Raw genomic sequence first — 21,008 nt, 5'->3', positions numbered from 1 at the left:
TCAGGATGTGGATCCAGTCAAACAGTCTTTGTATTTCTTTGTATTTTTCCCCCTTTTATTCAGTCTGTGTATAATCGCTTCCATTCAGTGCTTATTACAAATTTGCAATTAAATTAATTACAGAGTGAATCACAGCACTGCCAGGTGGTTTAGTTGGACTCAGTTTGTTGCTTCTTGTGGTCATGTAATTTGTTTTGTTTACAGTGTTGAACATTACAGTCAGTGTTGAATGTTCTCAGGTTTCTGACTGAATGCCAATGTTATTTCATGCCACTGCGAAGCACCTGATTGGCTGCGATGAGCATAACACTGATGATGAAAGCGATGGCGAAGGCGCAGATCAGACTCTTCCTTACGCACGTCTGTTTCACCTGCTGTGTCGGACTCTCGGCTAGAGTAGAAAGAGTAAAGAGGGATGAAGACATAAGTCAAAGGATGGAGCAGAGAAAACAACCACCAGAGATTGTTTGTTATTGATAGAGGAACCACGACAGAAATGAGAAAATGATCAGCGACAAATCATGCTTGCAATGTTGAATTCATCTCAGCATCACATCAAGCAGCTCACAATGACAAATGTTCAGTTTTAATCACGGAAGACTCTTACAGTCGATGTCCACTTGACAGTCCTCAGGGTTCTCGATGTGGTTCTCCTCCGTCATGATGATGGTCTCGATGTCTTTCATGGTCAGGTGATCACAGAACGTCTCGTAAAGCAGACGCTTCAGCTCGTCTACGGTGAGCTTCTGCATGTCGCACTATCAAACAAAAAGAAACAACATCACTTCATAGGGCTACACAAATAGGCCATTCATAACAACTGACATTAATATACAACCCCAATTCCAAATAAGTTGGGACGCTGTGTAAACTGTAAATAAAAACAGAATGTGAAGATTTGCAAATCATGGAAACCCAATATTGAATTGAAAATAGTACAAAGACAACATATAAAATGTTGAAACTGAGAAATGTTATTGTTTTTTGAAAAAAATATATGCTCATCTTGAATTTGATGTCAGCAACACATTTCAGAAAAGTTGGGATGGGGCAACAAAAGACTGAAAAAGTTGTGTAATGCTAAATAAACTAATTAGGTTAATTGGCAACAGGTCAGTAACATGATTGGGTATAAAAAGAGCATCCCAGAGGGGCGGAGTCTCTCAGAAGTAAAGATGGGGAGGGGTTCACCGCTCTGCGAAAGACTGCATGGGCAAACAGTGCAACAATTTAAGAATAACGGTCCTCAATGTAAAAATCACAAAGAATTTGGGGCTCACGTCATCTATGGTCCATAATATCATTAAAAAATTCAGAGAATCTGGAGAAATCTCTGTATGCAAGAGACAAGGCTGAAAACTGACATTGGATGCCTGTGATCTTCAGGCCCTCAGGAGACACTGCATTAAAAGCAGACACGTGTCTGTATTGGAAATCACTGTATGGGCTCAGGAACACTTCAGAAAACCATCGTCTGTGAAAACAGTTCATTACTGCATCCACAAATGCAAGTTAAAACCAGTAAACAATATCCAGAAACACCGCTCCCTTCTCTGGGCTTGAGTTCTTTTACGATGGACTGAGGTGAAGTGGAAAATTGTCCCGAGGTCTGATGAATCAAAAGTAGAAATTCTTTTTAGAAATCATGGACACCACGTCCTCCAGGCTAAAGAGGAGAGGGACCATCCGGCTTGTTATCAGTGCACAGTTCAAAAGCCAGCATCTGTGATGGTATGAGGGTGCATTGGTGCACATGACATGGGTAGCTTGTACATCTGGGAAGGCATCATTAATGCTGAATGATATATACACGTTTCAGAGCAATATGCTGCCATCCAGACAAAATCTTTTCCAGGGAAGGCCTTCCTTCTTTCAGCATGACAATGCCAAACCGCTTTCTGCACATATTACAACTGCATGGCTCCATAGTAAAAAAGAGTCCAGGTGCTAAACTGGCTTGCCTGCAATCCAGACCTGTCTCCCATTTAAAACATTTGGCACATTATGGAGCACAAAATACGACAAAGGAGACCCCAAACGGTTGAGCAACTGAAATTGTCAGTCAGACAAGAATGGGACAACATTTCTCTTTCAAAACTTAAGCAGTTGGTCTCCTCAGTTCCCAAACATTTACAGAGTGTTGTTAAAAGTAGAGGTGATGGAACACAGTGGTAAACATGCCCCTGTCTCAACTTTTTTGAAATGTGTTGCTTATATTTTAATGTGTAGCATATATTTTTCAAAAAAACAATAAAATTTATCAGTTTCAACATTTGATATGTTGTCTTTGTACTATTTTCAATGAAGTACAGGGCTTCCATGATTTGCAAATTCCTCACATTCTGTTTTTATTTTTAGTTTCCACAGCATCCCAACTTTTTGGAATTGAGGTTGTACATTTATACACTTTTTTTTTCTTTTTCATGAAGATGATTTTTTGTCCATTTTGATGTCATTTTGATATAATACCCAAGTCAAGTGAGATATTTTTGTAGGCGTAAGGATATTATAACACATTCTGATTTGACTTGCTACTTCCTGTTGCCATGGCCTGCTTTTGTGGTACAACAAAATTGCTGGATTGACCTACTCACTAAAAGGTCTGTATCTCTCTCTCTCTCTCTCTATTCATTTAACATCAGTTTTCACTGCTGGCGAGCGAGTTCGATGTTGCCTGGTATGAATATAGTTTCCTCCTCCACTTTGGCACTACTACAAACTACCATGACTTTATAATGAAGCAGAGTTTTACACCTGGATACCCTTCCTAACACCAACCTAGCTGAGTTTATTCCACATTTTTAATGTGTCTTGAATTAGAATAATATTTACACTAGCTAACGACACTATTCCTTCAATTAATTCACAGCACCTTTTTTTCTCAAATCCACGTAAAATGACACCAGAGACCCAAAACGATCACAATTCAGTCAACTTTGATACCGTAAGAAATTACTGATATTTAATAAGAATGTGGTTAATCATAGAAACATCCAAAACCTGAGAACAGAATTTGAATTCGGCTAAATTACTGACTAGATGCGAACTCTGATGTTATTGCAGATAGGTGTTGCAAAAAATGTGTGAGGTTTATGGTACTGTTCAGCAAAAAGCACTATTGGGAGCATGTTTTGACTTTTGCAACTACAAATGAATGTACTGGTTTAAAGTTTCCTTTTGTCTCACCCTTGTATTTACTCTTACTTGAGTAATTTTCACGTGAATTATTATGACAGTAATAGTACTTTTACTCAAGTCTGTTGCAATGTTTTGCACTCTTTCCACGAGTAGCAACATAATGCATGAAATATTAAAAGCAAACTTGCTAATTAGAGATGTGGAGATGTGAGAGAGCCTGAAGATATTTCATTAAATCCTTGAAATGATATACCGTAGAGGCACAGGCACAGCTGACACACACACACACACACACACACACACACACACACACACACACACACACACACAGCTGTAAACCCTCAGTGGACAGGCAAGTGTGGAAGACCTTCTGCTTCTGAGGGTCTAAGGCTTTGCTCAAGGACACTACAGCACAGAGCTGTGACAGGAAACCTTAACCAGCTCCCTGAAGTTATTTCAAACCTGCTGCTTGAACTTTAAAATAAATAGATAAATAAATAAATAAATAAATAACCCAGACTGTTCAAGTGCGTGCCCAGAAATAAAATATTAATTTGCACATCAGCAAAGTGCTTAAAATATATGAAAACAGTCGCTGATGCAAATACGAGGCACCACTTTATTTGACTGCTTGATGAATGCCAAATTGCAGAGTAAGTGTGAGGGCGGATACATTCCCGATTTGGCTGACATGTGTGTATGAGAGACAAGAGCAGAAGAAACTGTTCATCGTGTCAGTTTTAATAAGGCAGAGTCACTTAGTAATTACCTTCCAGAACACGGAGTCAAAATCTGTACCGTTGAACTTGTCAGGCATCCCAGCCGCAGAGATCTTTGGCCCTAGGAGTGTCACAAATTCTTCAAAGTCCACTTGGCCATCTCCTGAGAGAGCGAGTAAAGGACACAAAGAGAGACGAAGAGGTTAGAGCAGAATTTTATATCAAATTATTCATTACATTTTTCTGTCGCTAATATGCCACTAAATGCTGCAGGATGGATGCATTGTGAGATACCTCTGAAGGCTTGAATAAAAAAAAATTAAAAAAACGAGACCGTCAATGACGGCGTAGCTCACTCCAGAAGGAACGATCTAAAGTGGGCCACCTTGCGCAATACATGTTACAAGCTATATACTCTATATACAAGCTATATGTAGTAGCTATAAACACCAGAGAATACCTACCTATTTGCCAGAAAGAATCCAAAACAGCGAGGAATTGACCGAGAAGAAGTGATTTTTGTTGAACTGCTCATTCAGGCTTAATTATTCCATAACTTCATTAATAATTGTAATTAAGCAACTCTGGGTAGAAGTTGTATGAACCCTAGGTACCCCTACCTTCATGCCAGAAAGAATCAAAATCAGTGAAGAATTGAGGGAGAAGAGGCAATTTGTGTGGAAACTGCTCATTAGGGCTTAATTACTCCATATCTTCATTATTAATTGCAATTATGCAAATTTAGGTAGACTCTATATGAACCCCAGGCAGACCTACTTTCCTGCCAAAAGGGATAAAAATAGGTGAAGAGTTGAGCGAGAAGAAGCAATTTTCATGAAATGTGGACAACGCTGGACAGAGGACAGATGACGGACAACACAAGATGGCTTAAGCTCATTGCCTATTGGCCGGATGAGCGAATAAAAATCAATACCTTAAAGTGTATGAAATTTGGAAGCATTCATGAAGTTGTCTTTGACATCTAAAGTACAATTAGAAATATGGTTGCAGCTACAGTAATTCTTTTACTGAAGTTGGCAAACAACAAACTACTCGGAGGAAAAACTTGGCTTAAACTTGGTCATGGACAGGCATTAAATCAGCCGATTTACAAAGAGGATATCAGAGGCAAATGTCAGTGTGCTTATACAGCTATGGAAAAAATTAATAGACCACTTTTGTTTATAGCTGTACATCAAAGTCAAAGTACCTCCCGTGCCAGGACCTGGTCTTCCCAGGCAGTCTCCAATCCCAGTACTAACCAGGCCCTTAAGATGTATTGGGCCATGCCAATCTCTGTTTGGCGGCATAGTGGTTAGCACTGTCGCCTCACAGCAAGAAGGTTCTGGGTTCAAGCCCAGCGGCCGACAAGGGGCTTTCTATGTGGAGTTTGCAGATTCTCCCCATGTCTGTGTGGGTTTCCTCCGGGTGCTCCGGTTTCCCCCACAGTCCAAAGACATGCAGCTAGGTTAACTGGCTACTCTAAATTGCCCATTGATCAAGCTTAGAGAGGGATGGGCTCCGCCAAGTTTAAATGCCCTAGACACACCAATGATGGACTGTTAAAATGTCATCAGTGGTGCCTTGCTGGCTATGGGACAAAGAAGAAAGAATCTCTGTTTCTATAGCCCTTGCCAGAACTTCTGCCATATACAGGGCTTTCCACAAGCACCGGCTGCCGGCCATACAGCCGACTACACAATTAAGTCCAGCCGGCTACTTTAATGACTATTATTTTTGTAGCCCACAGGCTCTAAATATTAATTTCCGATTTTAATAAAATTAAATGTTTATCTAACGGACTGACAATAATGTCAAACTGAACCGCACTCATTTAAGTTGTGATTTGTGCTGTTTGGACCGACAATAACCACAAATTCCCCGCCGACTCCGTTGATCAAGGGAGAGTAACTCATCCGCAGCCCCGACATGCGGTGTGTGTGTGTGTGCGCACTCGGCGGAGGCAGTAGTGTGTCGGGGCCGTCGGAGGGAACAGAAGCAGAGATAACGCTTATTTTGTCTCCGGTAAACGAGTCTTCTCTCGTTCAATTACGTGCTGGCATCAAAAGACACCGTTGGTTGTAAATGAAACCAAACTGAGTTGTTGGAGTGTATTTTCATACACAAATGGAGAAATGTTCGCTGAGTGTTTAATTGTGTAGCCACCACTGCAGACTGTTGTCGTTGTTAATTCATAGCATGCTCAGTTGCGTGAATGTGTCATGCACCGAAAATAAGAGATTTACAAGTCAGGAACGCCTCATGATGCAATACGCAAGAAAAGAAAGAAGATTTACTGCCATTTTACTTTGTATTTGAGTAAAGTGAATAAATAAATGGTCTGTGGAGAATACATTTAATCCTGGGAACTGCGTGCACAGGAGTTTATTTTGTGTTTACTCCCCCCTGGCCGGCTACTTATTTGTCATGGCTGGCTAGTATGAGCCTTAGTGGAAAGCCCTGCATATATCTGTGATACTAATTAAGAGGAAAGGTTAGGCCATCCATTTTTTATCTTTAGGTTCACGGATTTTTTCAACATATTTTTGATGATGTCGGTTGAAATAAAAATAAAAGTGTCCTTGTCCAATTTTTTTTTTTTTTGCATGGCAAAATGTCAATGTCATATTAAAATGATAAAATAATTTAAATTCAATAGACACACTTTACATACATATATATATATATATATATATATATATATATATATATATATATATATGTGTGTGTGTGTGTGTGTGTGTGTGTGTGTGTGTTCTTGTGTATAAGTTTATAACACGGACTAGCATTCCAGTACTTACTTCTCTGAAGGTATGTGGTCATATGACCGTTGAGCTCTCATGAGCACATCAAAGGCTGATACGTTCGTGCTACTTGATTCGATAGGACTCTCTGCGGCACCATCCTCTTCTAATTCCACAGTCAGATACGTGCAGCCAAAATCGCAAACTAACGTTATGGCAGGCATATTCAGCATCGCGCTTGTTACATCACCACCTTCTTTCTGAGAACCAAAGATCGTTTTGATCTTTTCATTGTTTACTTTCAACGCTTGAGAGACAAAATCGCCCACGTTTTGGTTAGTGAGACAGTGAAAAGACTTTTCTTTACCACACTTTATGCTTACGTACAGTTAAGGCGATAGCTCGGAATCCATGCTGTCAGCGTCAGCCACGGTCAGCACGAGGTTTACACTGTCGTAAAGCGATCGTAAATACCATAAAAACATTCAAGTGAATACTCAATGTCATAAATAGTTTCGTTTTCGGACTCGGCTGAAGTGGATATATACAACACACATTGTCGTTTGTATTTGCGATTCTAATACTTTTTACTTAAAGAAATATGACCTAGTACCAGGGATACAGTGCTGTTACAAGAAAAATATGTGACTTTTTTTTTACATTTCTTTTTGTATGTTTCGGTGGTAAAAATAAAAATACGCACAGACTTTTTATTTTTCTAGCGGTAGTATTTAACTGCCGTCGGCGGATCCGTGATCCGAAAAATCTAAAATGAGTCGCCTTAATAAGAATAAATCTACTTCCCCTTTGTAACTGTTGCGGGTATCTAGGTATGGTGCTATTTTTTAAGATCACTGGGTTGGCCAAAATTGATCCCCAAGTCCTGCCATCTGCCGTTAGTTCCACTAAAGCAACAAAAAAATCATGACAATAGTATAATTGAAATAATATACAAACATTCATTCTACAGGACCTCCACATATCAAAAGTCATTCCTGATAAGAACAATGAGAATTTGGAACACACTACCACAGGAAATTCACATACATGTCAACCTTTGGTCAATCAAACCTGTATAACCAATCTCCAAAATCCATATTTCCCTTATAAAATCCGTATAAGATGCAAATTAAAATAATTTACCTAAAATTTGAATGATAATTAACAATGATATATCCCAGTTACTTTTTATTCAATATTAATAACAATAAACCTTCAGAATGAATACAAAGCTCCAATGTTTGACAGAAACACAAAGTGTTATCAGCGTAGTTATGAAGGAAATACTTCGTTGTTTGGAGACAGGTTTCACCGAGCGGCTATTATGCACGAGACTTCATATTAGCCACAAAGTCAGGAAAATCTGTTCGTAAAATTATGTTATAATGACCAAATACAATGAAAAGTATTTTTCCAGTCTCACCTGTGAAAGGTAATCCCATGTGATCTCGTTTGGACGGTAAACCTGTTGGTACAGTTAAACGCAGCACATGAATGAGGCATCTTTATTCTCGGCTACTGTCTAGACGCTATACCAGAGACGGTTGAAGAATCTCCACTTTGCCACATCCAATATGGCGGCGAGGATGACGTATGATTCTACGCAGAATGCGGCGTCTATGTTTATATGTCTGTGACTTCCCGGTTGGCGGGATTCTCGCAATGCGGTGTGCGCATGATCAAAAGTGGAACGAAGTCTCGCTACCACAAGATAATGCGCGATTTCATAAGACTCTTTACTGGCTGTCTGTGGTGTACAGTACGTTTGTAAATGTTATGCGCTCTTTTATCATCATGGGAATTGATTATAGCTCTAAATAAATATTGAAGTTTTTTTAAAGAATCCGTATAACTTTATTTATACGCCCGTATACTACGTTTATTGAATCAAATCCGTATAAAATACGGACATTCCGTATAGGTTGACATATATGAATTCACCAACTCAAACTAACACTGTCCTCCTACAAGTCCCTTTTCCTACAGTATTACACCTTATCCTTGCAGTCTACCTACAACCCTGATGATCCATGAACATGGACAACAATATGAGTTGTGCAATTCTACACATAGCCTTCTTAGGCCTTTAACTTGTTGTTTTTAAATATTTATACTGTATTTTGTTATTAAGCTAGTTGTCATCATCATGTAATCTTAGTTTTACATACAGGTCAGCAGTATTTGGCTTTTCCTGTTGCGGTTTCCCTGCCTTAGTTTTATTATTATTGAAAAATTGCTTAAAATTTGTTTACTCTAAGGCAAATCTTAAATTAATTAATAAACTAAAGCCCTTGGCCTCTCATCTATTACATAGCTAGGGTTGTAGTCGTGGGTTGGTCCTCTGGTAACCGTGAGAGTTTGACTCCCGACTCACATCTGTATTGCGGTGCCTCGCAAGTAGGTACCATTTTATTATGATGGTCTTTGGTATGACCTGACCATGAGTAGAATTTGTGATCGAAAGGCAGACACACTAACCACTAGTCCAGCTTGTGGTATTGCATATATAGATGAGGGGTAATTGAGTCCAGAGGCACGTTTGATCAAAAAATGGTGTCCTGCGGTTTCCTGGTTGAACGACATGTCGCCTCAAAACATTGTGCAACAAGCTTTGAGGTACGTTTTCTCTTGTTTTGTGGGTGTGTCAGAGGTGTTACCCAGTCAGCAGTGAGGTGTATATAAACCCCATTGCACACAATGGATCTTACTAATGTCCTGGACAAATTCATCCACTGCAGCTTGACGTACTTGATGTATGAAACAACTCAGGACATTAGAAGACATGCTTGTTCAAATAGAGGATCCAGAAATTCTTCAAAGAGAATGCCAAGAATGGCCTTTTCAGCTGTAAAACGCACCACGATTTCTGTTTAAATAAACCTTTTGCTCAGTGTGTGATCAGTAATCTGGGGACTGTGAACATGATATTACATGAGACGATTTGGTATTGTAGTCCTTGTTGGCCATATTTGTAGGCCATGGTGTCAAAGATCTTAGAATGTACCAAGATCGAGCAACACAATTCATGTCTATGGGAGGAAAAGTGGAACAGTTCTGGTCTCCAAAGTGGGTGTGTCTTATTACATCACAAATATACCTCATCATTTACTTGAATGGAGCATTGGGTCATTCTAGTGTGCATAAAGGGGGTTCAGTCCCCCTTCCCACTTGCAAAAGTTGAACAAGGAAGTGGTCATACTGTATGTTTGTGGTGCACACTCCACCTCAATCCTGTCTGGTGGTGTGTTCTGGGACACCAATTTCACTGTTGACATGACAGTTGGGTGTGACTTGTAGTCAGTGTGACACGATACAGCAAGTCAGGATCACAACTGGATTTTCTACACTACTCTCAGATCACAAGATGTTTTATTTAGAACGCAACGAAGCATGAAGAAGACAAGCTGGGTGTTAGATGTTGAGTCGGGGTAGATGATGAGAGGCTTGCACTGAAAATACATCTAGACATGAAACCAAAAAAGCTTTGTGGAAAGTAACGAACTACATGCACTCAAATTACAGCACCTGAATACATATTACTGTATGCAGTTTTCAGCTTTGCTGTAATAAAATAGTAATGTTTTTAACCCTAGAAGACTGTAACCCAATTAAAAGACAACACGTGCATACTTTAGATCGTTTAGTGTTTGGGACTCAGACACAGTCTCAGTGTTTAAGTCTAGGCTGAAAACATATCTGTTTAATCAAGCCTTTTGTTAATAGTTTTATTAGGTAAAGGAGTTGATCTGGAGGGTCCTCAGGCATAGAATGTTTTGGTAAACTGGGATGTATGGATGTTGTCAGTCCCCCACTCACTCGCTCACTTGGGTTTGTTGACGGTGTAGTGGCCGCTGCTTTATGTCCCGGGGCTCCCTCATGCCTGTGTTGCCTTCTGGCTCTCCCCTTTTAGTTATGCTGTCATAGTTAGTTTTGCCGGAGTCCCTGCTTGCACTCAGCACAAAATGTATACTATTCTTACTCATTAGGTGACATTTGGGCATACCTAACAACCTGTGGTCCCCCCCCGTCTGTCCCTGGAGGCTCAACCACTTCATGATTTCACTTTTAACAAAAAAGAATCCTCAGATATAGTCCATCCATTGTGTGTAACTGCTTATCCTGTGCAGGGTTGTGGGCAAGCTGGAGCCTATCCCAGCTGACTATGGGCGAGAGGCGGGGTACACCCTGGACAAGTCACCAGATCATCGCAGGACTGACACATAGACACAGACAACCATTCACACTCACATTCACACCTACGGTCAATTTAGAGCCACTAATTAACCTAACCTGCATGCCTTTGGACTGTGGGGGAAACCGGAGCACCCGGAGGAAACCCACACAGACACGGGGAGAACATGCAAACTCCGCACGGAAAGGCCCCTGTCGGCTACTGGGCTCGAACCCGGACCTTCTTGCTGTGAGGCGACAGTGCTAACCACTACACCACCGTGCCGCCCCTCAGATTTCATACACATTTAAAATAATAATCATTTGTAAAGTAATAGTTACTCAAGTCGTTTGACACCAGACAATTTGCTTACTTTTACTTGAGTCATTTTGTTGACCTTGATGTGAATTATTACTCTTGGAGTAATACTTTTAGTATACTTTCAGTGTGTTTTGTACACTTTCCACCACTTGCCTGTTGATAATGGAAGGAGCTAATGAACATTTAATATAATTTTGTCGGAAGTTTGGTAATGTTTGTGGTTTTCCTCACCATCCATGTCCAGTCTTTGGATGATGACCTCCAGCTCCACTTCGTTGGGCATGTAGCCCAGAGAGCGCATGGCCATGCCCAACTCCTGCTTCGAGATGAAGCCGTTCCCATCGCGATCAAACACCTTAAAGGCTTCCCGAATCTCTGAGGAGACAAAAAAAAAAATAAAAATACACAATGAAACAAAAAGTCAAAATATGAATCTCTAAAAGATGTAGAGATGTCAAAATGAGAGACAGATATTAAAATCACACAACACGCTGGCTCAAAATAGTACCATTTCCTGTATTATATTGAATTTGCACTTTTTAACAAAAAAATAGGAACACATTTGCACAAAAATTCTGCAATAAAAAGCCATTTGGACACACTTCTGTCTGATCAAAGGTTTCGAGCAAGTAGTGGCCTGAATCTTCATTTATATCCATTATGGGTCACAAATTATAACGTCGGGATCGTAATTATGAAATATGTCGCACTCATGAAGTATGTCTGCACCAATTCAATTTTAATATATTGATTTTTTTTTCTTCTGGTATATGAACAGCGATATTAATGTGCTGTAAAGTGCCAATTCCGATATGAGTTTGATAAACGACCACAGGACTGAGAGTCCAAATAAAATCAACATCTATTTATACAAAAGGGTGACAAATTAAAGGAGGGGAAAACTGTGGCTTTGTTACACTGTGAAGGTAGAAATGGGCACAAAAAAATCAAGAAGGAATACAAAACAGTCACTCACATACAGTGGGGCAAAAAAGTATTTAGTCAGTCACCAATTGTGCAAGTTCTCCCACTTACAAAGATGAGAGAGGCCTGTAATTTTCATCATAGGTACACCTCAACTATGAGAGACAGAATGGGGGGAAAGAATCCAGGAAATCACATTGTAGGATTTTTAATTAATTAATTGGTAAATTCCTCGGTAAAATAAGTATTTGGTCACCTACAAACAAGCAAGATTTCTGGCTCTCACAGATCTGTAATTTCTTCTTTAAGAGGCTCCTGTGTCCTCCAATTGTTACCTGTATTAATGGCACCTGTTTGAACTCATCAGTATAAAAGACACCTGTCCACAACCTCAAACAGTCACACTCCAAACTCCACTATGGCCAAGACCAAAGAGCTGTCAAAGGACACCAGAAACAAAATTGTAGACCTGCACCAGGTTGGGAAGACTGAATCTGCAATAGGTAAGCAGCTTGGTGTGAAGAAATCAACTGTGGGAGCAATTATTAGAAAATGGAAGACATACAAGACCACTGATAATCTCCCTCGATCTGGGGCTCCACGCAAGATCTCACCCCGTGGGGTCAAAATGATCACAAGAACGGTGAGCAAAAATCCCAGAACCACACGGGGGGACCCAGTGAATGACCTGCAGAGAGCTGGGACCAAAGTAACAAAGGCTACCATCAGTAACACACTACGCCGCCAGGGACTCAAATCCTGCAGTGCCAGACGTGTCCCCCTGCTTAAGCCAGTACATGTCCAGGCCCGTCTGAAGTTTGCTAGAGAGCATTTGGATGATCCAGAAGAGGATTGGGAGAATGTCATATGGTCAGATGAAACCAAAATAGAACTTTTTGGTAAAAACTCAACTTGTCGTGTTTGGAGGAGAAAGAATGCTGAGTTGCATCCAAAGAACATCATACCTACTGTGAAGCATGGGGGTGGAAACATCATGCTTTGGGGCTGTTTTTCTGCAAAGGGACCAGGACGACTGATCCGTGTAAAGGAAAGAATGAATGGGGCCACGTATTGTGAGATTTTGAGTGAAAACCTCCTTCCATCAGCAAGGGCATTGAAGATGAAACGTGGCTGGGTCTTTCAGCATGACAATGATCCCAAACACACCGCCCGGGCAACGAAGGAGTGGCTTCGTAAGAAGCATTTCAAGGTCCTGGAGTGGCCTAGCCAGTCTCCAGATCTCAACTCCATAGAAAATCTTTGGACGGAGTTGAAAGTCCGTGTTGCCCAGCGACAGCCCCAAAACATCACTGCTCTAGAGGAGATCTGCATGGAGGAATGGGCCAAAATACCAGCAACAGTGTGTGAAAACCTTGTGAAGACTTGCAGAAAACGTTTGACCTCTGTCATTGCCAACAAAGGGTATATAACAAAGTATTGAGATGAACTTTTGTTATTGACCAAATACTTATTTTCCACCATAATTTGCAAATAAATTATTTAAAAATCAGACAATGTGATTTTCTGGATTTTTTTTCCTCATTTTGTCTCTCATAGTTGAGGTATACCTATGATGAAAATTACAGGCCTCTCTCATCTTTTTAAGTGGGAGAACTTGCACAATTGGTGACTGACTAAATACTTTTTTTGCCCCACTGTAACAAGCAAGTGACTGAACAGGGGATGGAGATGAGACTAAAACAGAAAGCACATGGTGCTTGTTACCATGGAAACCGTAATGCAAAGGAGTCTATAACAGAATATTTAAAATTAGAGCACTTTACATTCATAAAAATACTTCTTTCAACTCACTGGGCTTTAAAATAGAAACTTCAGCACAGAGGTCATTTTCAAGTATTCAAGCTGAACTCGGTGAAGCAGGAGATTGGTTATGGATGAAAAATGTACATCATTTAAACCTCAATCTGTTCTACAGCATGTCAACATGATGAGTATGGAATAAATCATTTGGTGGCATGCTGTTATAGGAAAATAATCAACAAACAGAGTGGTGATATAAAGCAGAGTTACGGTTAGCACTCAAAATTAATTAGATTCTAATAACAGTGAGTCATTCCTTTATAGTGCTTTATTCCTATTTTATTAGATGGATTTGTTGAACACTTGATTCTGATTGGTCAATTATGGCATTCTACAGTCTGTTATTCCTGTTTAGTATACAGTGTCTGGCAAAAGTATTCATCCCCCTTGATGTTTGTCCTGTTTTGTTGCATTACAAGCTGGAATTAAAATGGATTTTTGGGGAGTTAGCACCATTTGATTTACACAACATGCCTACCACTTTAAAGGTGAAAATTGTTATTGATTGTGACACAAACAATCATTAAGATGAAAAAAAAAAACAGAACTCTGGTGTGCATAGGTATCCCCCCCAAAATCAATACTTTGTAGAGCCACCTTTTGCTGCAATTACAGCTGCAAGTCTCTTGGGGTATGTCTCTATTAGCTTAGCACATCTAGCCACTTGGATTTTTGCCCATTCCTCAAGGCAAATCTGCTCCAACTCCTTCAAGTTAGATGGGTTGTGTTGGTGTATAGTAATCTTCAAGTTATGCCACAAATTCTCAATTGGATTGAGGTTTGGGCTTTGATTAGGCCATTCCAAGACATTTAAATGTTTATCTTTAAACCACTCCAGTGTAGCTTTAGCAGTATGTTTAGGGTCATTGTCCTGCTGGAACATGAACCTTCATCCCAGTCTCAAACCTCTGGCCGACTCAAACAGGTTTTCCTCCAGAATTGCCCTGTATTTAGTGCCATCCATCTTTCCTTCAGCCCTGACCAGCTTTCCTGTCCCTGCAGATGAAAAACATCCCCACAGCATGATGCTGCCACCACCATGCTTCACTGTAGGAATGGTGTTCTCAGGGTGTTGGGTTTGTATCACACATGGCATTTCCCATGATGGCCAGAAAGATCAATTTTAGTCTCACTTGACCAGAGAATGTTCTTCCATGTGTTTGGGGTGTCTGCCACATCCTGTTGGGCAAACTCCAAACGTGTTTTCTTAAGCAATGGCTTTTTTCTGGCCGCTCTTCCATAAAGCTCCACTCTGTGAAGTGTACGGCTTAAAGTGGTCCTATGGACAGATACTCCCATCTCCGCTGTGGGTCTTTGCAGCTCCCTCAGCATTATCATTGGTGTCTTTGTTGTATCTCTGATTAATGCCCTCCTTGCCTGGTCTGTGAGTTTTGGTGGACAGGACCCTCTCTTGTCAGGTTTGTAGTGGTACCATATTCTTTCCATTTTGCTAGAATGGATTTAATGGAGCTCCCTGCGATATTCAAAGTTTGGGATTTTTTTTATAACTCAACCCTGATCTATACTCCTCCACAACTTTGTCTCTGACCTGTTTGGAGGCTCCTTGGTTTTCATGTTGCTTGCTTAGTAGTGTTGCAGAATCAGGGTTCTTTCAGAACAGGTTGATTTATCCATGTGACAGATCATGTGACACTTTGATTGCATACAGGTGGATCTTAATCAACTAATTATGTGACGTATGAAGTGAACTGGTTGGACCAGCTCTAATTTAGGGGTTTCATATGAAAAGGGGTGGATACCTACGCACACTCCAGATTTCTGGGTGTTTTTTTTTTTGCAACTTAATTATTGTTTGTGTCACAATAAAACAACTACAATGGCATGCAAAAGTTTGGACACCCTTGCTGAAAATGTCTGTTACCGTGAATAGTTAAGTGAGCAGAAGATGAACTGATCACCAACAGGCATAAAGGTAAAGATGAGATATTTCTTTAATATTTTCCGCAAGATTACATTTTTATTTCCATCATTTGCAGGCGTAAAATACCAAAAAATGAAAAGGACCTGAAGCAAAAGTTTGGGCACCTGACATGGTCAGTAAGGCAAGACAAGGCAAGTTTATTTATATAGCGCATTTCATACACAGTGGTAGTTCAGTGTGCTTTACAGAGGTAAAGGCAAAACAGTAAACAATAGAAAATAAACTCATCTCATTATCTCTAGCCGCTTTATCCTGTTCTACAGGGTCGCAGGCAAGCTGGAGCCTATCCCAGCTGACTACGGGCGAAAGGCGGGGTACACCCTGGACAAGTCGCCAGGTCATCACAGGGCTGACACATAGACACAGACAACCATTCACACTCACGGTCAATTTAGAGTCACCAGTTAACCTAACCTGCATGTCTTTGGACTATGGGGGAAACCGGAGCACCCGGAGGAAACCCACGCGGACACGGGGAGAACATGCAAACTCCGCACAGAAAGGCCCTCGCCGGCCACGGGGCTCGAACCCGGACCTTCTTGCTGTGAGGCGACAGTGCTAACCACTACACTACCGTGCCGCCAGAAAATAAACTATTGTACTAAATGTACTTAGTAACACCCCCTTTGGCAAGCATCACAGCTTGTAAACACTTTTTGTAGCCAGCTAATATTTCAGTTCTTACCTGGGGGATTTTCACACATTCGTCCTTGCAAAAGGCTTCCAGTTCTACAAGTTTCTTGGGCTGACTTGCATGCACTGCTCTTTTGAGATCTATCCACAGATTTTCAATGATGTTTAGGTCAAGGGACTGTGAGGGCCTGGGCAAAACCTTCAGCTTGTGCCTCTTGAGGTATTCCATTGTAGATTTTGAGGTGCGTTTTGGATCATCATCTTATTGTAGGACCCGTCCTCTTTTTAACTTCAACTTCTTTTTTACAGATGGTGTGATGTTTGCTTCCAGAATTTGCTGGTATTTATTCGAATCCATGCTTCCCTTGACCAATGAAATGTGCCCTGTGCCACTGGCTGCAATACAACCCCAAAGCACGATTGATCCACACCCATGCTTCAGAGTCGGAGAGATGTTCTTTTCCTGGAATTTGGCAACCTTTTTTCTCCAAACATACCTTTGCACATTGTGGCAAAAAAGTTCTATTTTGATTTCATCAGTCCACAGGAAATGCATCAGGCTTGCTTAGATGTTCATTTGCAAACTTCAGACACTGAATTTTGTGGCTCAGACACAGGAAAGGTTTTCTTCTGATGACTCTCCCATGAAGGTCATATTTGTTCAGGTGTCGCTGCATAGTAGAAGAGTGCACCACCACTCCAGGGTCTGCTAAATCTTTCTGAAGGTCTTTTGCAGTCAAACAGGGGTTTTTATTTGCCTTTCTAGCAATCCAATGAGCAGTTCTTTCAGAAAGTTTTCTTCATCTTCCAGACCTCACCTTGATCTCCACTGTTTCTGTTAACTGCCATTTCTTAATAACATTACGATCTGAGGAAACAGCTACCTGAAAACACTTTGCTACGTTCTTGTAGCCTTCTCCTGCTTTGTGAGCGTCAGTTATTTTATTATTCAGAATGCGAGGGAGTTGCTTAGAGGAGCCCATGGCTGTTGATTTTAGGGACAAGTTTGAGTTGTCAGAGAATTTATACTGCTTTGAAATCTGCATAATCTGACCTTTCCTAATGAAGAATTTGAACAAGCCACAGCTCAATAAGCTAATTAAGGTCTGGAACCTTGGTAAAAGTTACCTGAGAACTCAAATGTATTGGGATGCCCAAACTTTCGCCTGGTGTTCCTTTTCTTTTTTTCACTCTCCAATTGTACAAAACAAAAATAATACACAAACCTTGCATAAAACGCTGAAAAGAAATGTCTCGTCTTTACCTTTATGCCTTTTGGTGATCAGTTCATCTTCTGCTCACTTAACTATTCACAGTAACAGACATTTTCAGCAAGGGTGCCCAAACTTTTGCATGCCACTGTATTTGCACCTTTAAAGTGGTAGATATGTTGTGTAAATCAAATGGTGCTAACCCTCCAAAAATCCATTTTAACTCCAGGCTGTAATGCGACAAAACAGGACAAACACCAAGGGGGATGAATACTTTTGCAAGACACTGAGTGCGTTTACATGCACATAGAGAAAATCGAATTTCTGACGTAGCTCGACTGAAATCGAAGTTCTAAATGCCATGGAAACACCTTAGCTCGGCTGAAATCGAACCGAACTGGATTTCTTGTAATCGAGCTACGCGACCTAGATTATGCGATTGTAGCCGAGCTACTTAGTGCATGTAAACCCTATCGAGCTACGTAGTCGAGCTACTTACTTCAGCACTGCCCCTTCCGGAAGTGATGAGTGATGAGACCACAAGCGGGAAACACAACAGCCTCAGTCGGCATGACAACAGTAGTAGAAACGTGCACTTCTGGAGCAATGAGGAGATAGAGTTCATGCTCATTCAGCTTAAGGAGTTGAATATATATATATATTAGTCCTGTCAAAAATGTCGCGTTATTAACGCGTTAACTTGACTCAATTTTAACGGCGATAATTTTTTTAGCGCGAGATTAACGCTCTGTGACATGATGCCACGCCCCGCACAGCCAGAGTTCTCTGCCCTCCCCCGAAGAGCCACGGTGCTCGGCTTAGGTTTCGTTTTCCCATCGGCGGCTCCAGCCCCACTTTGCAGTGGCTGTGACAAGACGTGTTATGCTCTGCAATAAAAAAAAAAAAAACACATTGGTACAACCAGTGTTCGAACTATGCCGATATTTTCGGGGGGGTCCCTTTTTTTTCCCTTGGGGGGGTGCTTGCGCTTGTCTCAGAGCGCGGATCTCCATCGCGCGCTCACTTCGGATATGCAAATGCTTCCCGTTACACACGATTGCTATGTCAATAAACATCATTTTGCCAATATTTTAGAGACCCCCCAACATTTCCCAAATCATGTTTTCAAGGGATCTCATGTCTGTTTCAGGGGATCTCGGATCCCCCGAGTACCCCCGTAGTTCGAACGGTGAGCAAGCCCATTCACTTTTTTACGCTGATAAGAGAATTTACAATGGTTTTTCATGTGACAAAAATGTGCGATTAAATTGCGATTAATCGCAAGTTAACTATGACAGTCGTGACATTAATCGCGATTAAATATTTTAATTGCTTGACAGCACTAATATATATATATATATATATATATATATATATATATATATATATATATATATATATAGATGTTCCTGTCTGTCCTCATCGTCGTTCTTCTTGTGAACACGGAACTGATAACTTTGTTTATACTCTTGAATAGCTCTTCATGACGACAACCGGAAGTGTACCAACACGATGGGGCGTGTAGCGCCACCTGTGGCTCGGGTGCACAATGTACCTCACACAATAGCTCGATTTCCTTGTGTGCATGTAGGATTGGATTTCTCTGGCACCCCTGCTGGGACCCTTAGCTCGATTACCGACAGTAGCTCGATTTGGATGTGCATGTAAACGCACTGACTGTATAAAACATGAGACATGCAACGTCACATTGACTGATTATTGAATAAAATATCAGGTTGCAATCACTTCAGAATAAAACTGATTATTCTACGACATTGGATTTTGAATAGAGACTATTTTGTTTTCCCTGTGTGTGTGTTTTTTTCTTTTCAGGTCTCTGTGATCATTAGTTATTGGTGCTGAAAAACCACAGTGTTTATCTTTGACCCCACCATTTCTACCATTGTGCCGTTTTCATATCCGTCCATGCCCTGCCTCCATCCATCTTCTTTATGAAAAGCTTTCAGTGACATTTGTACAAATTCAAACAGAAGCAAGCGTAAACACACACGGCCTCAGCATACATATGGTACATACTCACACTCATAACCTTGTCACACACTAATACTGGGAATCCTTCCTCCATGCTTACAGTACAAATGGTTCGATAAGCAGAAGATTTATCGTTTGTGTAACTGACAGCTTTTATTTTATGCAATCTAATAATTGTGAGTGACATGATTATCAAAGTATTGATCAGATATTATGGATGCTGTAGTAAAAATGTTTAAAAAAAAAAACCTTGCACTGCAGTAAAAGTAGTCTGGGTCGTATTTATATGAGGTGAGGCACTCTGCAATAATGTGATAAGGTATTACAGTTTCTCTGGAAATCATCAAATACATTAATATGCATCTGTAATTATACAATTCTCATTGAGATTCTGAGATACTTTCAGGAATATTTAATAAAATGTTCTATAGACACATTTGGTTTTTTTTTCTTTAAACAGCAGAAATGCAAATTTAATACCTGCCTTTCAGTTGTATTGTATTAATTTGCGTACACTACTGCAGTTTGCAAATGACTTTCAGGCTCCAGGAAATACAAATGCTAAATGGATCTACAGTTTCTGTTTCAACACAAAATGGCAACTTCACAACAATTTGGATGCCTCAAGTCAGATAAGTTATGAAGGTTAAGGCTCGGGTTCCAGGAGCAGTTTGTGTTAAAAAAAAATCAAATGAAACTCAACCACAATTAAATAAAGCAGTTCATTATTACTTTCATTATAGTGCTGTACAAAAGTCTTAGGCACATGGAAAGAAATGCTGTCGACCAAAAATGGCTTAAAAATAATGAAATGAAAGGTTTTAACATAAAAAAAACCTATAAGCAAGGGCAGCTGGTGCATAAGGGCGATTGGGCGACACACTGCCAAAACGAAAAAAAAACTTTTTTTTTTTTCTTTTTTTAAAACAAACTTTCACCAGCGTTGCTCGAGGCCATTTTAATCTGTCTCTGGGTATCATTGTCCAATCAGGGTGGTCTTGCTTCTAGAGTACCGCCCCTTTTGGGGCGATTTCAGTCACGCTGAGAATCGCCCAAGAGTTCACTGATAGAGTCCCATGTTAATATTTTTTTTTTCTCCTGACTGACACTTCAATGCAATCTCTATGGGTTCCGGGGGGGCGTGCCCTAACGTGCTTACGTCACTGCGAAGCGCGGCAAAGTTGCGTTCGATCCGCTCAGTTTCTGAGGTGAGATGGATGTGGAAAGCAATTCAGTGCGGTCTTTAAAAGAAGTTCCATTTAGTCAGTGATCAAATCGAGCTAAATTGGCAACAAAACAAGCTGGACCCCCCTCGACCAAATCTAAACATAAAACAAATTTCGACAAGGGGGGGAATCATATACTCAAGGTTTTACTTCAACATGGTCCCAG

General features: G+C 40.5%; 1 protein-coding gene across 1 annotated transcript in view; it reads right to left on the bottom strand.

Moving 5' to 3' along the window:
- Positions 1-260: 260 nt before the first annotated feature.
- LOC132872147 (calcium-binding protein 7) overlaps positions 261-21,008 on the bottom strand; it is a 93,570-nt gene continuing 72,822 nt past the window's right edge. The window contains exons 2-5 of the mRNA XM_060906757.1: positions 11,325-11,468; positions 3,908-4,020; positions 608-758; positions 261-391 (exon numbers count right to left, since the gene is read on the bottom strand). Coding sequence (XP_060762740.1) covers positions 261-391; positions 608-758; positions 3,908-4,020; positions 11,325-11,468 — 539 coding nt within the window. The remainder of the gene's footprint in view (positions 392-607; positions 759-3,907; positions 4,021-11,324; positions 11,469-21,008) is intronic.

The sequence above is a fragment of the Neoarius graeffei genome, chromosome 24 (genome assembly GCF_027579695.1).
Source record: "Neoarius graeffei isolate fNeoGra1 chromosome 24, fNeoGra1.pri, whole genome shotgun sequence".
In the NCBI taxonomy this organism is placed as follows: Eukaryota; Metazoa; Chordata; class Actinopteri; order Siluriformes; family Ariidae; genus Neoarius; species Neoarius graeffei.
This window is presented reverse-complemented; position numbering and strand designations above follow the sequence as displayed.